The sequence below is a fragment of the Acipenser ruthenus genome, chromosome 2 (genome assembly GCF_902713425.1).
Source record: "Acipenser ruthenus chromosome 2, fAciRut3.2 maternal haplotype, whole genome shotgun sequence".
NCBI classification, from domain to species: domain Eukaryota; kingdom Metazoa; phylum Chordata; class Actinopteri; order Acipenseriformes; family Acipenseridae; genus Acipenser; species Acipenser ruthenus.
In genome coordinates this window covers 61,449,808-61,461,926 of record NC_081190.1, presented here as the reverse complement: position 1 = coordinate 61,461,926, position 12,119 = coordinate 61,449,808, and the positions used below count along the sequence as shown (strand labels likewise).

The following is a 12,119-nucleotide window of genomic DNA, read 5'->3' as shown; positions in this document are numbered from 1 at the left end:
AAATTAAAAAATGTGACTTCGAACATGAAATACTGTACTAATATCATGGTTTCCGGCAGACTTTTTGCGATACCATTGACCCAGGAAGTGCAAGTGTAACAAACTTCCTGAAAGGAAAGGCAAGAAATCTTTGAACTTTCTTTACCCTAGTTTAGCTCCAGATATTATGTTCTAAAATTGAAAAAAGTGTTATAATTTTTGTTTCTTTTACTGCACATATAGTTATACAGTCGCGGACACAAGTATTTTGTCTGCGACTATAAAAAGAAAAAAACCTCGAAATGATTTCTACAATTTCTAATTGTTCTACTGAAACCATTTTTGTTGCTTTTTGTAAATCACAAATGTCCAATTTATTTTTCAGCACTTCATGATTATGTGTTTATTTATTCTATAAATTATCATCAGGTGTTGGTTTTCAGTCATGATAATTGTCAATAATTAGCAGCGAGTTTCATACAAAATATATTGATTGTCCAAATACTTAAGTATGAAATTAGTTATTTTGCATGTTATTTTTCATTTTATGCATGTTATGTAATAATTTATTATTACATAATACATTTTATTATAAAGCTGAATCTCTAATTTATATATTTTGATAGAGCAATTAGAAATGATAGAAATCACTTTCTTTGTGGTTTTTCTCATTTTTTTTAAACTGCCCAAATATAACATTTATGGAATTTTTGTTAGCTTCAATCACTTTAAAGGTGTAAAAATCAGGCTTCAAAAACATTTCTTACAGCCACATAACTTTCTCACAAGTCCTTTGTTGTACTGTGGATGATCTACAATTCAAACCTGATTTACTGCTTGATACTAGCATCACTCCTAGAACCATTGCAGGTACCTCAATGTTCCATGGACACTGCAGCAAATATTAATAAATATAAACACTGGTGCTCTCCTCCACCATAAATAAGAAAGATTCTTGAGTCAACCACATCAGTGAAAATCTCATAAGTGAGCAGTACACCAAAGGTGCTTACTGAAATCAGATTTGCATCATACTTACTTTATTTCCATTTTGACTTCGGTGAAGCCTATTTAACCTGACAAATCATTGGGTTTCTATGCGTGTTTTTTTTTTTTGGCTTGAGACATTTGCTTGAGAAAAATATCTTGTGTAAAATGCTTTTTTGGGTTTCCAGTCACTCAGTTTATTTTTCTTGAGTAAACCAGGCTTTTCACCCGACGTCATGCGAAAGAATGGGAAAGGTGGGGGTTGATATGTAAATTAGCTATGCGTAAAGTACTTGTGCTGGTTTTGGAGATTACTAGTGAAATTTTGTGAAAATGTAGTTTCCATATGCAGAGAACTGGTACATGAGTGAATCTAAGCTGCTGTAATAAAGCAAAATACCTTGTGTGTTCCCTTTCAAATCGAAGATGACCACCAGTGATACTTTTTGGGATATGCCTGCTTGTCAGGTATTTGCTGAGCATTTTATATCAAAGCTGCTGATAGGCCCCTCTGCAGAGTGACGTCCTCGGTCCCGCCACACCGAGGTAATAAATAGTCACTGTGCGGAGACGTCAGTCTCTTTTGCCTTTCACAGACAGGTAGGTAAGGCGAGTATAACTCTAACCTTTTTCCAATTGTGATGGACTCTTGCAGAGCTCCTTCTACGAGTTCCCTTGCAATTAATTGCTGGAAGTCGGTTCACCACTTCCCCAGAATCGGAAACTTGGCAACTGAAGGTGGAGCTAACGCTACACAACTATGTTTCGTTAAAAAAAACAAAACAAAAAAACAGACTACATTGCTCGCTGATTGTAGTCTGTTTCTAACCTTGCAGTTTGCTGCGTGTGTTTTGTTCTGTTTCCTCTGCTTTGCAGCTGTGTAAACAATATTAGAAGGGAGATTGTGATTCAAGCGAGGCACAGCTGTACTGTGATCCGCTGTCGACTCGAAGCCCTTGGGCAGCCCCGGTACGCCCACTCGGTGTGTGCGTCCTAGCGCCCCCTACAGGTTGTTTTTCTTTTTTCTGTCTGTTCTTCTCCCTCTCCAGGTCTGTGACTGTACTACCCCGCTGCAAACTATGCACTGCACTGACTGCGTGCTCCATGTGGTCCGGACGCCATCTTGGGTGCTCCACTCCACTGCAAGCTTCATGCTGCACTGGTCGTGTGACTGCAGTACAACTGTCTGAAGGCTCCACACTTATGAGCTAAATTAACGCTAAATTAACAGGTGCGCTCAGTGAGACCCTCATTATCATAATTGTGGATCATTACTTGTGCATATTGAGTAATTTGCATTGCTCAGACTCGATCTCAGATTGAATCCTGGATTGATATTTTTTTCTGTTGCGCAGATAGAGATTCAAATTCAATCCTAGATTACATTCCAATCCTGGTAGTAGGTGGATTGAGTCTGGATTCTTGTGAAGATGGTCGGTTATTTTGGATGGTTATTTTGGTTAGATATCAATCCTTTTATTGAATATAGTGACACAACTTTTATACAAAGAATCAGAATGAGAAAAGAATGCATAACAGAGCTGGTTAATATATTAAAAAGACACAGAGACAAAAAAAGACTCTGCCTCCACTCATTAAACTGCTACCTGAGATTTCTGTCACTGGGTCGTTTCAGAATGTAATCGGGTGCAGTACCTGTTTCATGTTGATGCGTCATCTGTGTGTAGTAATTCACAGGATCACTGAATTTACGTGAGCAACATATTCATTTTTACGCGAGCAACAAATTACGAGACATCGTATACAGCAGCTGCTAACACAGTTTTTCACCAATTAAACTAGGGTATAATATCCGATAACTATTTCATCGATACACGTCAATTTGAGCTATATTTGCATTAGAATTATTGGGGAGATAGCTACTGTACTGTAGTTTTTTTTATTATAAACAACATGTTCACCAGTATGTATTAGATTTAGAAAAAAACAGATATGTAAGAAAATAGTTACAAGTGTATGGTATTTATTATTCTGTACAAGTTTATGTACAGATACTACTGCTTATTCCTCTCCCTTTTCAAAGCAGCTATCTGGTTTGCAACTTCAGCTTTTTCTTCTTTCAATATGTAGATGTATATGTGTGCTCTTTATGAGTCATCTCCAGGAGGACGGGGCCAGGGTCATCTCTGCTTTCTTACAGGCGGCGAAGTGACAGCGGGCGGGCCTTGCTCTGTGGGAGCGAAGTAGTGGCTGAGCTACAGACAGCGGCATCAGGGGCCGGGCCAGTATCAGTCAGTCAAAGAAAATGTTTTGTAAATAAATACATGTTCTAGTAATTCATTCAGTTATTGATTAGTCTTATTCATAACACAAACATAAATTAGTTAATCAGCACATATACTTGCCGTCAAGGTAAATAATGTTTGGTTATGTTTTTTTTTTATTGTTATATAATAATATCTTTATAGTTATCAAAAATTAAATTTGATAAAAGGTTTTTCTCAAAGAAAGAAAACGCACAGGTTTTAGTCGTTGCCATGGTTATGCCCTGATTACCACTTCAAGAGACAGTGTTTCGTAATCAACTAGCGTCACAGACAACCTGAATCCAGGATTAAGGGGTTAATTTTAGATTCAATCTTGGATCCGCAGATCCGCCACCAGTCTTGATCTGCGCAACAGAAATGAATCCAGGATCCAATCTTGGATTTGTCAATCTTAGATTGGGTCGAATCTTGACCTCGATGTGCGCACTCCACCCTTAAGTTTACATACGGAGCACTGCAAAATAATTGCCTGGCCGCAATGTAATTTGAATTTCATATCTGCAACTATTTGCACTGCGCCTATACTTACATCACCGCCGAAGAGTCAAGGTTTAGCAACCTTGGTGTCAACAACAGGAATACAGTGTTAAATGTGCCAACAAACCTGCTAGCAGAATTGCCTTTGCTCCTCCTTCTGTGATATGCAGCTTGCTGTTTACTCCAAGATTTAACTTTTCATATCCAAAAATAGTTTTGTGTCTTTTCTTAAAGGGATCCCAAACTTTAAGCCTGGTGACAAATAGAAGAAACAAAATTTATTTTGCCATCTGTGTTATTTGCCTCAATGACATGATTTGCCTCTTTTATAGCTTGTAAGAGCTCCTGCCATTATAATCAAGCACCTCTAGAGGGCAGCAGAGAATTGCTGAGACGTTTTTCCCATTTCAGCCACAACACAGTGTACAACTGCCTGAAAATCATTCGAAAGTCAATGGGTAGATGTTTTCAGTGTTTTGGGGGGGAACTATGACAGCAAAAATATGCTTAATATAGTACATATTTAAACCTTTGTGTAAACACAAAAGTATTATAGAGTTTTCAGTGAAAAGATGTAGCTTTTTGTTTTTTACTTTTGTATTTACTGAAAAATGTACATTGATTTTTACACATCAGTTACAATGGTTTGCATGCATCACACTGAATTAATACATTACAATATTTTTTTAACATGTGAAAATCGATTCAAGATTCTAATAAAACTGAATATTTTCGAATATGTGTTTTGTAAATACTAGGTCATTTACCTCGTGTTTATAGTTTAGTTGTCAATATCTCTGTTTCTTCTACTACAGTGTTATGAAATCCTACAGAAGTTCTTCACAGACACACAAGCAAAGCATGTATAAAATAAAGTATCAAATTAATTTTAAAAAATGAATTTATTTGATTGAAATGATAAGGGTCTCATGTGAACAGTCCCATTCTTATCAGAAAGTTATATGTTCAGCAATAAATCATCCAGCATACATACCACTTCACAAAAAAAACCCACAAAAATATATATATATAGGCAGCATGGCTTCAAAGTACTTGATGTCTATGCCATTTGTATTGTATAGAAAAGAATAAGGTACTGAACGCAGGCAATAAAAATATCTATTATAAGTACCATATGGGAGACACTGAAATTGAAGAAGGAATCTATGAAAAAGATCTAGGAGTTTATGTTGACTTGTCTTCATCTAGACAATGTGGGGAAGCTATAAAAAAAAGGCCAACAAAATGCTCGGATATATAGTACAAAATGTTGAATTTAAATCAAGGGAAGTAATGTTAAAACTTTACAATGCATTAGTAAGACATCATCTAGAATATTGTGTTCAGTTCTGGTCATTTTGATACAAAAAGGATATTGCTGCTCTAGAAAGAGTGCAAAAAGAGCAACCAGAATTATTCCTGGTTTAAAAGGCATGCCATATGCAGACAGGCTAAAATAATTGAATCTATTCAGTCTTGAACAAAGAAGACTATGCAGCGATCTGATTCAAGCATTCAAAATTCTAAAAAGTACTGACAATGTCGACCCAGGGGACCTTCTTTGACTTGAAAAAAGAAACAAGGTCAGTAATAGAGATTAGATAAAGGGGCATTCAAAACAGAAAAGAGGAGGCACTTTTTTACACAGAGAATTGTGGAGGTCTGGAACCAACACCCCAGTAATTTTGTTGAAGTAGACATCCCGGGATCCTTCAAGAAGCTGCTTGATGAGATTCTGGGATCAATAAGCTACTAACAACCAAATGAGCAAGATGGGCTGAATGGCCTCCTCTCGTTTGTAACCTTTCTTATGACCTTCATTCACACACACTTGTCACATTTTCTTAATTAACATGTCATTTATAATAAGCAATATAGCCTCTATTTATTTTGTTCAAGGAAAACAAATGAAGCTTTGAGATCCTGCTGTGTTATAATTAATTATCTGAAGTGTATAATATTATTTTATTTTAATTAACTGAACCATAGTTCTGTCAAGAAAATACAAACAGCTTGTCAGCTCACAGGAATGTTGTGTTTGCAACTTACTTGTTTGCTTCCATGACACCAAAGACAACGCGGCTTGCATCATCAGTGACTGCCACACAACAAACATTGGGCTCATTCTTCAGTCTTTTTCTCACCTAAAAAAACAATAGTTGACATAAAGTTGACAAAAGCATTGCCATAATTAATATTGTAAAACAAAACATAGTTCTATAAATAGTATACCATGTGAAAAGTTATTAAGAAGTACTGTACCTTAAACAAGAAAAAAGAAACCTAGTATTGTCGGTATAAAAATATTCTAAAATATGTAGGCGTCTTAAATACATTCATCCACAGAACAAGCTTTCACCAACTTGAAAACTGCCGTGTGGGCCATTTATTTGAAGTTAATGATGACTCCTCCCTCTCCATATGGTGCTTCTGTATCTTATACCAGTTGCCTTCTGAAACCCCCTTACATTACAGGTGGTGAACTTATTTGGACATGTATACCTTTCCATTCAGTGTATCCCATAGTGTCACGTAGCTGGTTTTCGCCTTGTCGCTATAGTTTGAAATGGCCAGATAGTTGCCACTGTAATTCAATGCAACGTTGTGCAGGAAAAGCATTGAAGTTCTGTCCTCCAGCATGTGGATGTGAGACTGAGATTCCAGGCTGAACACATTCAGATGGTGTGCATAATAGGAGCACACTAGTACCTATACAAAGAAAGCAAGTCAAGATTAACCATAACAGCTTCCATTGGAAAGCTGCATGCATGTCTTTTTTTTATATGCTGTGCACATTTCTAAATGATTTTTCTAGATATGCTTTTGTGACAGAGAGTGAATGAATCCGAATCAACAATCTCCCTCTCAACCTGTGAGGGTACTGTACAACAGGAACTGTGCACCTCGTACTGAATGGTTGGGCAGTTCATTCCAGGGGCAGTCGGAAGCCGGCCATTCAGGAAGGGGCGGCGTCACGGTACCAGGAGTCATCGCCCTAGTACAGTGAGTGAAGTTTCAGTCATGAATTGGAGGAGACATAATTGAACTAGCTATCGGAGGGGGCGGGGCTGAGGGTACTTTAGTGGGGCGTGACGTCGTAACCGGTTCCTTTGTTGTGGTTAATGGCAGGAAACAAGGACGGAGAAACAGTGAGTGAAGTGTTTTGTTATCAATAACTGTACGTTTATCTTTGCCAGACGGCTGCTATACGTATCCGGGAGCTGCCGCTTCAAACCAGTCATAAGCCCGGACTTCACTGCACCTGTACTGAATCAAGCACTGAACCTAGAGCACGCACTGTCCAGAGACGTGTCTGTATTTGTGTTGTGTGTCTGTGTTTTTTTATTATTATTTTGGGACTGCAACCCCTTGGTTTATACGCTAGCAATACCCATAGTTGGGTAGAGTCAGCATTTATTATTTACACGGTCAAGGAGACTGGAAAAAGAAAACTTGAACCGAATTCTGTGTTTGTCATTGTTTGGAGCACCTGCATCACCCTTTCACCTACGCACTGCAGCCCACATGTTCACAACTTTATAAAGGGTGATTGCTAGGGAGAGGTGTGGGGGGGGGGGGGGTTGGACACATTTAAGAGATTGTTGATGTGGTTTACTTGTGTTGAGGTTTCACTGTGACTGTTAAACTAATTCATAACTGGCAGGTACCCGTCATACATAAAATAAGCTCTTGAGTCATAGCAAGTAGGCATGTTGCTATGCTGGAGACTGTCCTGAATGCAAAGACTATAATAAGTGCTGTAAATGAAAGAGTTAAAGATAATAACTGCATGTGTAGAAAACATACAATTTGTGAGAATAATATTAATTTGAAGCAAACTATCATTGCCTTTGGGATTGTTTGCCTAGGTGCTTGTCAAATAGATCAAAAGTGTAATTGTCTGAAACTATCCTAGCTAGATATCCATGAAAAAGCAACACCAAAGGTAAATTTGTTTAAGTGTCTTCAATATATGTGCTTTTTGTCAGCTACAACATTTCTCAAATATAAAAAGCTCCAGTGTTGGCATGGTGGTTAATTATTTATGATTTGTTCAGTTAGAATGCTCTTTCTAGTGGTACAAATGTGTTACTGTGGGTATGGTGAGGTCTCCCAGAACATTCTGCTGGCTTATTTCCCATTCATTATTTCAGATAAATCAGTAACGTTTCTGTCTAGTATAAAAAAACAGCTTGATAATTAAAGTAAATAGCCAACAGTGCTACATTAGCATGAAGAAAAATGTAAACAAACTTGCTCCAGCAATGCTTGCCAATATGCATTTGTAGTACCTTACGTAAAATTTTTGTTTTGTGAATGTAGTGCTCATGAAGGTGAGTGACAATAACTACCGGCGGTGCTCGGCCAATAGTGCGCTGCCCCCTGGGAGCTCCCGTCCACGGTCAGCAGTGGAATAGCCTGGACTCGAACCGACGACGTCTAGGCTATAGGACGCATCCTGCACTCAACGCGGAGTGCCTTTATGGGATGAGCCACTCGGGAGCCCCCGTGTCAAGACTTTTTGATGTGGACTAAATTCGAAGTGGAGACCTGAACTGGATTTAAACCCAGACCATATTTATTTGCTACTCTTTCTTTTATGCGTTGAGAATTTAAAACCCATGCATAGTCCACATTTTGTTAATCCAGCACCATTCTAAGTTCAATGTCTTGGTTTATTTCTCACCTGCTCGTCCCCACTGATTAGGTACTGATCAATGCCGTTGTGTTTCTCATTATCGATCTGCTGCAGTTTTTCAATTTCCCTCTTCATCTCCTTCTCCCGTCTCCTGTTTTTTGCTGTCTTGGTCTCATTGCGCCTTTCCCAGGGGGTCATGTGGGCTTAAAACATGATAGAAGAAGAGGAGGTAAACAGTGACGGAATTCTATAGCAGGAAGTTTTTCTGCAGTACTGTGGTAGCAACTACCAAAATGGGTATTATCTGGAACCACAGCAGCTGTATATAATTAAGTGCTGGGTGGGTGTGGAACAAACTCTTACAGGCTCATTAACCTCTTTGTCAAACACATTTTAGTGCTCCCTAACAACTAGCGTTGGGTAACCACTGTAACATACTATGACTAAGCCTTCTGTTTCAAGAATTCAATTGACACCTGTTAAGCCATTCGTATATCTCAATCACAACTGAGAATCTTGTTAACAGTAAAACTGATTTCATTTACAGGTTTTTTGTGTGAAACAACCAAATGGGCTTTTAAATCGGCCAAGCCTTCATTTTTCATTTACAAGCAGAACGTACAAACAAGAATGCAACATGTTAATATAAGTGATTGATCTTTCATAAAGCTATAATGAAAAATAAAGTATTTTATGCTGGACACACACTTTATTACAATCGTTTTACGTAGCTTACATTAATAAAGATCAGTCGCTTCTGCTTTTAAATGAAAAAGTAAGACTTACGATTTAAAAGCCCATTTAGTGGTTTCACAGAAAGAAACCTGTAAATGAAAAATGTTTTACTATTAATGCGTTTTTCAGTTGTGACTGAGATGAATGGCTTAACAGGTATCAATATAAATTTTTAAAAGGAGAGTAGAAAAGTCAGGGTAAAATACTGAAAATCAGAAGCCCTAACTATGATGAACGGGATTCATATTATCCCATACCTTTGGCTTCTTTTATATTCCCCATCTTAGACAAGAGTTCCTTATAGTGCTTGTCCTTTGGCCCAAGTGATGTCTGAAGCATGTTTGACAAGAGTTGATCTTTGTAGACTGGTCTTATTCTGGTTTTAATAAATCCTGTTTCAAGGCTCCAGACTACCATGTGATCTCTGTAATGTGAGAAAATGCATTAAAGAATAGGCTTTCAAGATTTACTGTGCCTCTAATTGAAACTCTACATTACTGGAAGAAACAAGAAAAAAAAAAAAAAACATGTGGCAAGGTTTTTGTCAAAATACAGCCTCTGTTGTTCTTCATAATATTCTACACCTGGGAAGAACTGCATTGCTCAGGTTCTGTATGTCCTGTGGTTGTAACATTTGTCTCATGGGCTACCATAATTACTCAATAAGAAGTAAACTTCTGAACAGCTTTTCTGGTTTCTGGTATAATTCCAGTGCTGATGGATCAGATTGGGGATCTATCTGACCCAGCCTTAGTGTTTTTCCTTCACGCTGTATTTGTTGCAGGTAAATTAATCCTCACCTGTTTTCAGAAAGCCCCAGTAACAGCCCCCCCTCAAGAATCTGGTATTCATGCTTTTGACAAGGAATGATATACAGCCCAGTCTGCTTTTTAATATACTTCTTCTTCAGGAGATCATAGATCAGCAATGTCTAAAGGGGTACAAGAAGCAGAGGAAAACACTGTTTGAGCTCAAAACAAGAAAATATGTTATAGTTGGGGCTGTGGGTGGGGGTCAAGCATCTTAAACTGTGCCACTTATGTCAAATGACAACCTCCCCTTTAAACAACACATTTGTCAATTATATACATACAGGTCTGCACTTCATTAAGGGTAAGAAAATGACCTTAATTGTTGGCTAAACACACATATGCCAAAAATGAAAGAGTACATAGAGGTTCTGGTGCTAATTTCTGTTATGTAGGTGCACATCTTGGGGTCTATTTTAATGCTCTATTCAACAGGGAATCGAAATACAACTGCCCTTTATCTTTTCCCAGGTAGAGGTTTATTGAATACTTTACCATTAGGGTGGAAGTATATCCGTTGATTGCTTTTTAAATCATTAACCTAATAGGAGAGTATTTTCACTATGTTTACACAACAGTCTTCAAAATACAGACAGATTAATTCTGCAATCCATGGCAGATCAATCCCATCATGGCAAATTATTGTCTGAAATGAGCTTTCTTATTCGCTTCAGTAGCCATATTGATCCAAGGGTCTTTAATATTTTCAAAGCAGAATTAAACCAAGTATAGGCAATCACAAGTTACCATGGTTACTCATTTAATTAACGACAAATGGCCGATTTTAACTAAACCAAGATAGTGGACTAAGAGTCACAACACAAATTTTGCTTACACTCCTGTCCAGGCAGCAGTGACTGCTTAGGAGTGCTATAATTATCACAGTGACTTCAGTATTCAGTCCCCCACTGCAGACAATGACCTGCATATGAATCATGGAACAATGACACAGGTGTATGAGAAGAATCAGTTAAATCCTTTATTTAAAAGACTCCTATATTTAGAGGTAACCTAAGAAAACAGACTTTGAGCAGTGGCTGTACTAGAATTGCTTGTATGGACACAACAATATGGAATTACAGTGATATATTAATTCTAATTTAGGAATGAATGACTAAATAAAAGAAACATTTTAGAACTTGTAAAACAGTTCATACCTGGAAGATTGGCCTTGGTGTCTCAGTGAAAGCTGACATGCCTTTGTCAGTAAGGATATACAGCTTCATATCTCTCACTATTACGACATCAGTGTTTTCATAAAGTCCACGCTCCACTCTCACTGCTTTGCCTTTATATTTTGATTTAATGATGTTCCAGACTCTTACAACTCCAGGGTTTAAGCTTTTGCACACAACATAGCTAAAAAAAACAAAAGTATGAAGCTGTTATGTTTTCGGACAGGTAGTGGACTTGTGTCATGTTACAGTTATGTTACAGTATGTATAGGAGTAATTCCATGGTGAATGCATTCTGGGAATGGATATTCAGTCTTATTTAACGGTTTCTTCTGAAATGAGAAAACCACGATACAGTATCAATGGTATGATGCTTGCTCTGGCACTATGTTTCAATTGTATATTTTCATTATTCAAAACAAGTCTCGGTAACATACATCCCCCACCATGGCTGTAAATTCAAAATTAGAGCCATTAGTATGATGAAAACATTGATGACCATGACATATATCAACGATATGTAGGGAAGAGTTTAGGATTCGAATTAGCAATGAAATGTTTATTCCCAATTTATGATAAGCATATATATGTATATGTATATATATATATATATAAATATATATATATATATATATATATATATATATATATATATATATATATATGCCAATATGGGCCAAAAGTGTGACATACGGATGGATGCAGACAGGCAGACACAAACCTATATATCTCCAGAATCTGATATCCTCAATAACTTAAACATAAGAAATGTTAATACTAAGTTTCATCATAATTGGATAAGTGGTTCTCCAGATATATGTTCATGTCCTTCTCAAAACACGCCAAGCACTTATTCTTTTCAACTAAATGTCCATATTTTGCAGTATGGGAGTTTCACTGTCTTTGATATTTTAAGAAAAAGAGTGATGTCCTTCATATTTAAAGGTAATAGTGTATGTGTTCTTGAACAAGGTTCTACTTAATCTAGCAAAATACTAAACTATAGATGTTCAAAGAACTTCAGTCACCT

The 12,119-nt window shown here is 37.2% G+C and overlaps 1 protein-coding gene across 2 annotated transcripts in view; it reads right to left on the bottom strand.

Annotated features, from left to right (window-relative positions):
* LOC117408776 (uncharacterized) overlaps positions 1-12,119 on the bottom strand; it is a 52,735-nt gene that overhangs the window by 1,358 nt on the left and 39,258 nt on the right. For both annotated transcript variants that reach the window (XM_058998527.1, XM_058998537.1), the window contains exons 24-30: positions 11,072-11,273; positions 9,906-10,036; positions 9,363-9,529; positions 8,419-8,573; positions 6,234-6,440; positions 5,781-5,875; positions 3,859-3,983 (exon numbers count right to left, since the gene is read on the bottom strand). In XM_058998527.1, the coding sequence (XP_058854510.1) occupies positions 3,859-3,983; positions 5,781-5,875; positions 6,234-6,440; positions 8,419-8,573; positions 9,363-9,529; positions 9,906-10,036; positions 11,072-11,273 (1,082 nt within the window). The remainder of the gene's footprint in view (positions 1-3,858; positions 3,984-5,780; positions 5,876-6,233; positions 6,441-8,418; positions 8,574-9,362; positions 9,530-9,905; positions 10,037-11,071; positions 11,274-12,119) is intronic.